This window comes from Carlito syrichta, unplaced genomic scaffold (genome assembly GCF_000164805.1).
Source record: "Carlito syrichta isolate Samal-C Ts95f unplaced genomic scaffold, Tarsius_syrichta-2.0.1 Scaffold303370, whole genome shotgun sequence".
NCBI lineage: Eukaryota > Metazoa > Chordata > Mammalia > Primates > Tarsiidae > Carlito > Carlito syrichta.
In genome coordinates this window covers 181,779-192,092 of record NW_007247466.1, presented here as the reverse complement: position 1 = coordinate 192,092, position 10,314 = coordinate 181,779, and the positions used below count along the sequence as shown (strand labels likewise).

At 39.7% G+C, this 10,314-nt stretch overlaps 1 protein-coding gene across 1 annotated transcript in view; it reads right to left on the bottom strand.

The window, feature by feature from the left end:
* The window catches only part of ADAMTS9 (ADAM metallopeptidase with thrombospondin type 1 motif 9), a 216,135-nt gene that overhangs the window by 169,988 nt on the left and 35,833 nt on the right, over window positions 1–10,314 (bottom strand). Inside the window, exon 4 of the mRNA XM_021712572.1 lies at window positions 172–338. Within this exon, the coding sequence (XP_021568247.1) occupies window positions 172–338 (167 nt within the window). The remainder of the gene's footprint in view (window positions 1–171; window positions 339–10,314) is intronic.

The following is a 10,314-nucleotide window of genomic DNA, read 5'->3' as shown; positions in this document are numbered from 1 at the left end:
CCCCCCCCTTGCCTCTCTGCTGCTCTGTCCGTTCCCTCTTTCCCTTTCCCCCCGGGATGCCTCTCCTCTCCCCCTCCCACTGTGTCCCTCTCTCTGTCCCGCGTTTCTCCTTCCTTTTCTCTCCCTCCTCTGTCCCCGTCTCTGTCCACTAGTCCTCTTTGGGTTTCTCACAAGTGAAAGGGGCCCAGCGCAAGAGCGCCTTTCCTTCCCACATTTTCCCACTCCGGACTAGATTTGGCACCTGAGCTCCGCTCTCGATTTAATCGCCCCAAGTCAGAAGTTTTAGAGATGGGGTTCTTAATCCTGCGGTTCGGGGTGTGTTTCCAATCCGTGGTCTCCTGAAAGTTAAATACGACGTTTAAGCTGTGCTTTCCCTCGCTTCTGCCCCCATTCCGAGAGAGTCCGTAGCTTTCGGTAGGTCCCCGGCCCAAAAAAGGTTAAGCACCGCTCTTGGCAGCGAGAAGGGGCGGGGACTTCGGCGCCCCAGACTACGGGGGGTTTGGAGAGGGCAGGGGAAGGGGAATGAGTGTGAAGTTGTAGATCCCAGGGGGAAGCACCAGTCCCTGGAGGGATTTTTTAATCACTTCCGCTTGCTCTTAGCCTGAGAGATGCTTGGAACCGCTCAAAGCAGCCGTATCTGCCATGGGATGCAAATTTACAAGTAAGAAATTTTGACAGAATAGGAAGGGGGGTGTGTGTGTGTGTGAGTGTGTGTGTTGTTTAATCCTGGATGGTTCCGAAGTACTTTTTCCTTAACCAACCCTCAGGAAGACAGGATGTACTAATTTCAAAAGAAGGGAAATGGTAATATCGGTAAAAGATATGACTAATAAATACATACTTCCCCCAAGTGTCCTAGAACTGGGTTCTCTGTTACTAGGTAGGCAGGCATTCAGGACTAAATGCCAAAGTTTGCCAGCAACAGGGACAGGTATCAGTATGCCATAAGCGCCAACCATTCTGAAAATATTAATACATGTATTTCTCCTAGGGGAGGAAAAATTGACTTGGCAAAAATGGAATTGCCTAAAGATTGTTAACCCTAATGGATTAATGTTGCCATTGTCTAACTGTAATACTGGAATTTCATAATTACAGTATAAAATGCAATGGATGTATAAAATGTAAAGATAGTAAAATAGCAACACCCGTAATAGGCACAATTTGAGATTTTTAAAAGATGGCACTTAAATCTTAAACCTTCAAACTAACTCACTAAAATACACAATCTTTCCTCTTATGATGTGATACAATTCCTCACAATGACAGCGACTGGGAGTTTCTGAGAGTTTAGCAAGGAACAGAAAAATATCAAGAAATCAATCTATTAGCTGACTCCTATGGGACATATTCTAGTGCTAACATTGTAAAATTATTTTTTAAAATATTGTTTGTCAGTATTTTTCATGAAACAGTTTTTCAGTTCAAATCCCTCCTGATAAAGAGAGGCTAACACTATAAAAGTTAGTATGTGTGGGGACAGAAACTTTCTTTGTGGATTCACTCTCCTTTGGTTCCTTTTTTTTTTTTTTTTTGTCAGAATCTCACTTTGTCACCCAGGCTGTAGCGCAGGTGCAGGCTCACAGCCACGGCAGCCTCTACCTGCTAGGCTTAGGCAATCCTTTCACCTCAGCCTTCCAAATAGCTGTAACTATAGGCGTGCACCACCACGCCCTGCTAATTTTTTTATTTATTGTAGAGACGAGGTCTCACCAAGTTGTCCAGATTGGTCTTGAACCCCTGGACTCAGGTAGTCCTCTTGCCTCTGCCTCCCATATTGCTGGGATTACAGGCTTGAGCCACCACGCCTGGATTCCTTTGGTTCTTTTCTAGGACTTTGCTTCAAGAATGAATCTACATAATGGACCTTTGTTTACCTAACCCTGAATTGCACCCCAATCTTTAAAACAAATTTTTTTTTTTTTACAAAAGAATGAACTTTGTCTACAGTTTTAAAAAATTGATCCTAATCCAACCCCATTGTTTCCACAAGAACTGACAGGAAATGAAGATACAAAATATCTTTAGGTGACCTCCTGAGGTGACCAGGAGCCTGGGTTCCTGAATTTCTCACCCTCAGTGAATCTACTCATCACACCTTCCTTGTATAAATTAGCTAGCCTCTGAATTTACAACTGTAAAGAGGTCTTAGGAAGAGTCTCAGGAAGATGTGTTTTAAGTCACAAGAAGGGAAAAGGACCATTGAGCTCACTAAGTAATTCAGGTCAAGATCTTTTGTCTGAATAATAATAATCTTTTATTGAGTACTTACCATGTGCCAGACTATGCGCTAATAATGTACAACATTTAATTCTCAAAACAGCTCTATGAGACGGGCAGTATCAATAATTTCATTTTACCAATAAGGATACTGAGGCCTAAAAAGTGAAGTAATTTGACCAGGATCCCCCATCTAGAAAATGTATGATTATATATAATGAGTATATTATTAATCAGAAATACTGTTAGGTTTTGGGAGGCTGGCTTGAGGTAGGGTAGCTAAAATCATCCAGACAATTACCTCAATTTTTTATTCTATGTATAATTTTTCTTTGGCTCTCTCGTTTTATTCTAATGCTGCATATTTAATGATAATCATCCCAGCTGTTTTATTGACATTTCACAACTCCAGATCTCTAGAAGAGATCTGGCGCATAGTAGGTATTCAGAAATATTTAATTGATTGAATGAATAAGTGTAGCCCCTTATTTTGGGAGGCTGAGGTGGGAGGATCATTTGAGGCCAGAATTTGGGAACAGCCTGGGCAAAAATAATGAGACACCCAAGACCCCACCTCTACAAAAATGGCGAGAAAAAAACAGCTGGGTGTAGTGGCATGTGCCTGTTGTCCTCAACTATTTGGGAGGCTGAGGCAGGAGGACTACCTGAGTCCAGGATTTTGAGACTTTAGTGAGCTATGATCGCACCACTGCACACTCCAGCCTGAATAAGTAAAGAAGTAAAAATTAGAAAAAATATATATGTGTGTGTGTGTTTGTGTATATATAGCCCTATTACTTTGGTTCAGCTACGCTAAAATGGCTTCATTATTATGTATATAAAAATCACAGTTTGGAAGTGAGTTCTATAAATAGATATATAGAATTAGTTGATTTCAGGAGGGAAAAGTGGATTTTAAAATAAATTGACCCCTCACAAGCTCGCTCTGAAAGAAACAAAGCTTTTTGAGGTCACCTGGAGTTAATGGTGGGACAGTTTTTAGCCCATTTTCTTTTCCTGGGGCTTTACTGGAATTGAATGTTATTGTAGGTTAAATGGAAGTCTTCTTTGGCTGATTATTCTTGAAAATTGGATTCCAGAGGAATTATGATTGACGCTAGTCACTAGAGAGAGATAATCTGGTCAATGGAAATGAGAGTGATGGTATCACAAATGACTCTGCCAAATACCACTGGAAACAGCAGGAAGGAGTTTTGAAGGAAAGACATCTATTTCAGAAGGGAAAGGGAAAATCAACACCCAAATGATGGGGAGGGATCAGGAACCAGAATTAAAGTAAATGGTTTCCTGAGTGGTCAGTTGCAGCAGGTGATTCTGGGAATAGATAAGGTGTGGTACTCGGTAGCATTGCATTCTGATGAGTGAATCACCAAGTGGGGAACTTATGACCACTGAGTTCTGGGACTCTGGGCCTCAAGAATCCTAGGGAGATGTGTTTTACATCATGAGAAATGAAAAGCACACTTGAGCTAACTAAATAGTTCAAGATATATTTTTTTGTCTAAATAATATAATAACAACAATAAACTTTTTTGAGTATTTACCATGTACCAAGACCCTGTGTACTGTACCCTCTCTTGTTCTGTTTCTTATTTGCAGAGTGAGGGTGGGGAGAAACTTGTCATCTTTTCTTGCCCTGGGAGTGAATGACCTTAATGTATTTTTTAAAGTCTTCCAACTACTGACTTCAAGCAACAAATAGTGTAGAGAAAGTAGTTTATACCATTAGTGATGATAACATTAGATTCTCTTCATTGAGTTCTTTGTGCTAATTATTTAATCCTATAGCAGTTCTGCCATCTGGTTTTACTCTCACCATTTTACTTATGACAAAAATAAGACTCAGCAAAGTTAAGTGGCTTCCCCAACATTACAGAGCCAGAAAGTGCAGAGTTGGGATTTACACTGGGTTCAGCTTACTCTCAAAGCTTGTGATGTCAATTAATCAGAGCTGCCTAGTAGTATAAAGACTTTCACCTAATTGTTTTGATCATTAACTGTTTATATTTGCCCCATAGATACCATCTGTAAGAAGATTATTTTTTCTTCTAACGCTACATCTAAGGTTATGACGAGCTTCTCTTGAGCCTACTCAGAGAGTCATAGTCCCAGTTTTTGAGGTGGCTCTCTATAGCTGATAGGTAGCTTACGGCAATTCCACAAAGTTGCTCGCATCTTCAGCCTGTTCAGTCACCAGGTGCTCCTTGCTGACTTGCCATTCTTAAAGACTTACTTAGACTACTGCTTAGTGTTTGGAGCCCCATGAGAATCCCAAAAGTATTTGCTTTGAGACTCTATCCTCAGGGTCTGAAATCCTTATTCTGCTCTCTCCAATATCCTATGGAATGAGAACTTCAGACCTGGGGTTCAGCATCATAATTACAAATGGAATTCAGAAGTGCTGGACTACTACCTCAGATCCAAACTACTCAAACTGAAGCCAAATTTGAAGTGAGGACCAATGGGGGGCTTCAACTTCACCTGTACATAGTCCACTTATGTACCTAATCCTGACTCATACCCCACATCTTTAAAATAAAATATTAAAAAAAGAAAGACAACAACTAAGCCAAGTTAGATACAACACCATGTGTGCAAGTACAATTTCATTATTTTCTAAAAGGGCACATTTGACATAGTTGAAGATAACACTAGCATGGAATCTGATAACTCTCACAGTATTTTGAGATGTACCAGAATGCTGTATGCTCACTGAGCACAAAAGCTTTCCTGTCCTAGTTTAATTCACACTTCTTGTTGTGGCTTGGTGTTCTTTGCTAGACTTCACAAGTGCAAAGGGCAAATCTATTTTCCTCACTACTGTGTCTCCACAGTTTCATAGTAGGCACTTCATAGATATGTCTTGAGTCAACTAATGAGTGCCACCAATTTGGTTCTAGTTTTCAGAGCGAGGTTTCTTTAAAAATTATTTATAAAAGTAATTTTTTCACACACATACACACAACACCACAGGAATAGCTGAGGTCATTTTTGTTTCTCATGTTCTCTTGGGGAAGCAAGTCCTGCTTTAATCAGAATCATCATTATTCCTATTTTCTAGAATAGAAATTTCTAGAGCTAGGCTTTCTCCAGTGAGTTCCAAGGCACCCAGGAGCACGCCTTAACTGCTCAGCACAACAAGTAAGAGACCTCTTTTGTGGGCAGTTTTCAGAACTTTTGAGTGTCCTGCAAATGAGATGATAGTGAAAATGACTTGATTGATGAGAGTGTTGGTTTAGTGCCTGGCATAGAGGGAGTAAGAATGTTCAAATTGGCAGACTCACTGAAGCCCACCTGCTAGTTAGGAAGGGTAGTTCCCGATTCCTTGACCCAGAGGGTCACTAGCAGCCTAGCGCTCCTTTCTCATTTAATCTCCCCTACCTTATCTACAATTGATGGGTCTTTTTCCTATTGAGAAAGAAAAAAAGCCGTGTGTGCTTATAATTCTTTGACTATGTATTTTTTTGTGCGTATCCTTGCTATTAGTCCCTCATCCTTTTAAACAATTTTTTAAGTCTTAAACATATTTACTCCCCACGGCTTCAATTAGTAGTTTGTTTAAGTCCAGTTTGGAATTTTCTCAAGCATAGGTTGTTGTTTTTTTTCCTGGCGAATTTTTTAAATAACCAAAACAATTTTCCCTCTGAACATTATTTTTTTTTACATTTTTAAACAATTTTTGCACATTCAAAAAGGTAATTTTAAAAAAAATTAATCACCTCTGACAGATAGTGCCTAATAAATTATCTGTTCTAATGGCATTTATTTTAATGCTTATTTCCAGGAACAGTGGATTATATCATATTAAATCCTCCTGACAACCTAATGAAAGGCAATGCTAATAGCCCCACTTTGCAAAGGAGGAAATGAAGGCACAGAGAAATGTAGTAACTTGCCCAACGTTGGACAGCAATTTAGTGATAGAATGGTGATTCGGCGTCAAGCTGTTTGATTTTAGAGCCTGAACTCTTAAAATACTACTTAATACTGACTCTCATATGTATTTATGCTTTATTGAGCTTTATATAAGATAAATAGTCATGCTTAGGGATATAGTTCAAAGAGCAGAACTCCAGAAATGAGTAGAAATTCAGATATAGGAACAATTGGGGGCCAGAAGGCCAATAGGCAGTGTAGTTTAGGGATTCAGTCACAAAAGTAACAAAAGTAGGATTCTGGACATTAGGCCTGCTGAGGTTGAGTAGAATGTCTTTCCAGCACCTCAGACCACTCCTTCACTTGACTATAAGACTGGTCCTTAGGAACACTGGTCTTTTTTGGTGGTCTCATTGCCTCAACCATTCTTTTTTTTTTTGTAATTTGGTTGAATAGTATTCTTTTGTGTATGTATTATATCAACCATTCTTATAAACTCCCACTGCTCTCAGTTCAGCCCAGGTCTTTGTATTGTTCGGACTGTGCTATGGGCCTTTCTATGGAAATAGCATGGCCAAGAGGACTGCCTTATAGTTATAGAAGTGGTACAGTGTTTGAATTCTTGATGATGAACTAATTTGGGGGCCCGCTACAAAGAAACTTTCCAGAAACTTTTCAAAATGTCTCACCTACTGTGACTACCAACGACAATGGGAAGGGGCTGGGGACAGCGAATAGAACTTTTGTTTTCTAAAACAATGTGCATAAATTTGAAATGTGCAAAAATGTAGGTACATCACATGTAGCAACCTAGTAATGAGAATACGTGACATCAGATCAATACCAGCTGTAATTGATGTATTCATCAAGTACTTGGCGCCAATAACACAAAGTAAGTTGCTTCCTGAAATGTAAGCCTAGCAATTAGCGCCTTGTCAAGTCTCTAGCAGATGTTGGCAAAATAATTGATTTTGCGGTTGTTGTTGCTTTTTCTCACTCAAAACAGGTCTGACAGTACATATTGGTGGCATTTATGGCAATATAACTGGAATAAACCTCAGCTACTGTTGGGCTCTTTGCAAGAGGCACAACTTAGAGAACAAGAAATTGGCCAGGCACTTCTGGTATGGTGGCTCATACCTGTAATTCCAACATTTTGAGAGGCCAAGACTGGAGGATTGCTTGAGCTCAGGAGTTTGAGACCATGCTGGGCAACATAAAAAATTAGTTGATCATGATGGTGAATACCTATAGTCCCAGCTATTGCAGAGACTGAGGTGGAAGGATCACCTGGGCCCAGAAGGTTGAGGCTGCGGTGAGCTATGACCATGCCACTGCACTCCAGCTTTAGTGACAGAATGAAAGCTTGTATCCAAAAAAAAAAAAAAAGCAAGAAATAGGAGGCATAATTTTCCTTTGGAAACCTCCATCATGGTGGTGGTGGTGCCTGAATTCTGGTTACGGTAGGTAGCACACATTTACCATGTACATGATTGTAATCAGTATTTCAAGTGTTTCTTACAGAGAAATATCCATCTCTTTAATTTTGAATATGAATCTGGCCTTTGCAGAACTTATATTTACTCTATGGTACCTTTTCCAACAAAACAGAGGTTGAGGTAGAGAAATGACTCTCTCCCTGGCCAGTGACTTTGGTCCTTGTGTCCAAGAGTGGTAGAGGTCTTAAGAAAACTGACAAAATTGAAGACCCTCTCCTCCCCCACTTCACTGACCAAGTGAAAAGGGAAGGGACCATGTAGATACTGTAAATGACTGAGATAGGCAATTGTTTAAAAAAGAGTAAGGAAGAGCCATATGTTTGGCATATAAACATGTCCAAGATGTATTATTCAGCAAGCAAGTCACAGTGTTTTTTTGTCTAATTGGGTTCTACTATAGTAAAAACAAAATAAAACAACAACAATGAAATCTTGGCCTGAGCTAAAATGATACACAAGAAAAAAAGTCTGGAAAGATAGATAAATATCCAACCGTCACCAATGATCTTCTTTGGACTGGGAATTATGGAGATCTTTTAAATTTTCTACATTTTCTGTGTTATCTATTTCCATATTGTTTGATTATTTTTTTACAATAAGCATATATATTACTTTTTAAATGAAAAAAACGATGTTTCTCTTTTTAAATAAAGAGACAGCATATAAAGGAACTATATAGATGGTACTACCACCCTTAAGAAAAATTGTTCTCATAAATTATGTAACCTTAGCCTTTTCTGTAACATTCAATATGTGTTTCATTATTTGAAAATAACCTTATATGTTTTGGGTATATGGGAACAAACACTAGGAAGAGATTTATGATGGTCAAGTCAGGCTTTTAAGTGAAGTTTGTGACTTAGGAATATGAGCAATTGACATATGGTTATCCTGGATCTAAAATATGAATGGGGACTAATAGCCAACTAACAGGAAAAGATATGTAAGCATTCCCAACCCTGATTATATAAACACATTATAGAATACATTTATTGAACCTCTACTATGTGTTATGCACTTTGCAGATAGCAGAAAAGTTCACAGACTAGTGGTGAGAAGAAACACAAATAAGTATGTGAACAAGTATATAATTAAACATTGTTCTAAGTATTGTGGAAGAGTTTTTTTTGTTTTCAGTTGGAATCTCACTCTTGTCGCCTAGACTGGAGTGCAATGGCATACTCACGGCCACTGCAGCCTCAACCTGCTGGGCTTCCACCTCAGCCCTCCTAGTAACTGGAACTACAGACACACACCACCATGCCTGGCTAGTTTTTATGATTTACTGTAGAGACAAGATCTCACCAAGTTGCCCAGGCTGGTCTTGAACCCATGGGCTTAGGCAATCCTCTTGCTTGGCCTCCCAAAGTGCTGGGATTACAGGCTGAGCTACCACGCCTGGCCAGTGGAAGAGATTAAAAGAGAGATAATATAGACCTCTGAGGAGTGACAGGCAAATTGCAACCTAGAGAAGAAGGAGCCAGCCCCTAGGAATAGGAAGGAAACGATTCCTGGCAGAGAACATCAGGGAAAGGTCTAAGGTAGGAAATAAGTTGGAGTTTTTCAGGACCCCAAAAGTTCCTCATGACTAGTGTCTCAACAAAGAGGAGGAGATAATTTAGAGTGAGGTTGGGGCATGTTTCAAAAATAACTAAAGAGAAGAATTGGGATGTTCTGACACTGAGAAATAAAAAGTGCTTAAGGTATGGCTACCCCAGTGACCCTGATTTAATCATCACACATTGCATGCTTGCCTCAAAGCATCACATGTACCCCATCAATACATGCAACTGTTATGTATCCATAAAAAATTAAAAATAAAAAAGTTTTTAAATTAAAAACTTTTTAAAACAAATTTTAAAAGACTGAGTTTGGGCAGGAGCCAGCAGCCAGATAATATAGGTCATTGAGGAGTTTGACTTTATTCAGAGTGAAAAAAGAAGCCACAGAAATATTTTAGGCAAGGGGATGGCAAGATACCCTTTTTGTTTTCAAGAGATCACTCTGGCTGCTGAGTCAAAAGGACTATTGTGTTGTCCAGATGAATAATCAAAGAGACTTGCATTAGGGTGGTGTTAGTAGAGGTGTCAAGAATTGGACACATCCAAAGTATACTTTATTTTATTTTATTTTATTTTTGAGTTGGAGTCTCACTCTGTCACCCAGACTGGAGTGCAGTGGCCGCTCCCGGCCACCGCAGCCTCGCCTGCTGGGCTCCAGCGATCCTTCGGCCTCAGCCTTCTGAGTAGCTGGAATTACAGGCATGCGCTACCACGCCCGGCTGATTCTTTGATTTATTGTAGAGATGAGGTCTCGCTGCCCAGGCGGGTCTCGAACCCGCAGGCTCAGGCAATCCACTCACCTCAGTCTCCCAAAGGCACGGAATTACAGGCTGAGCCACCGAGCAAAGTATACTTTAAAGATAAGATCAACAGAATGAGGTGAAGGATGTTATGATGGGAATGACAGAAAGAAAGCATCAAGAGTGAGTTCCAAAACTATAATGCAGGCATCACTCTCTCCTATATGAAAATAATAACGAGGTAGAGAATATAAAATAATAACAACCTCATAGACAACAGCAACAAAATCACTAGGAATAGAAATAAAAAATGTGCTTGGCCTAGATGAATAATATTTTACAACACTAAGGAAGACCTCAGAGGAGATGTGAACAAATGGAAAGATACCATATTCT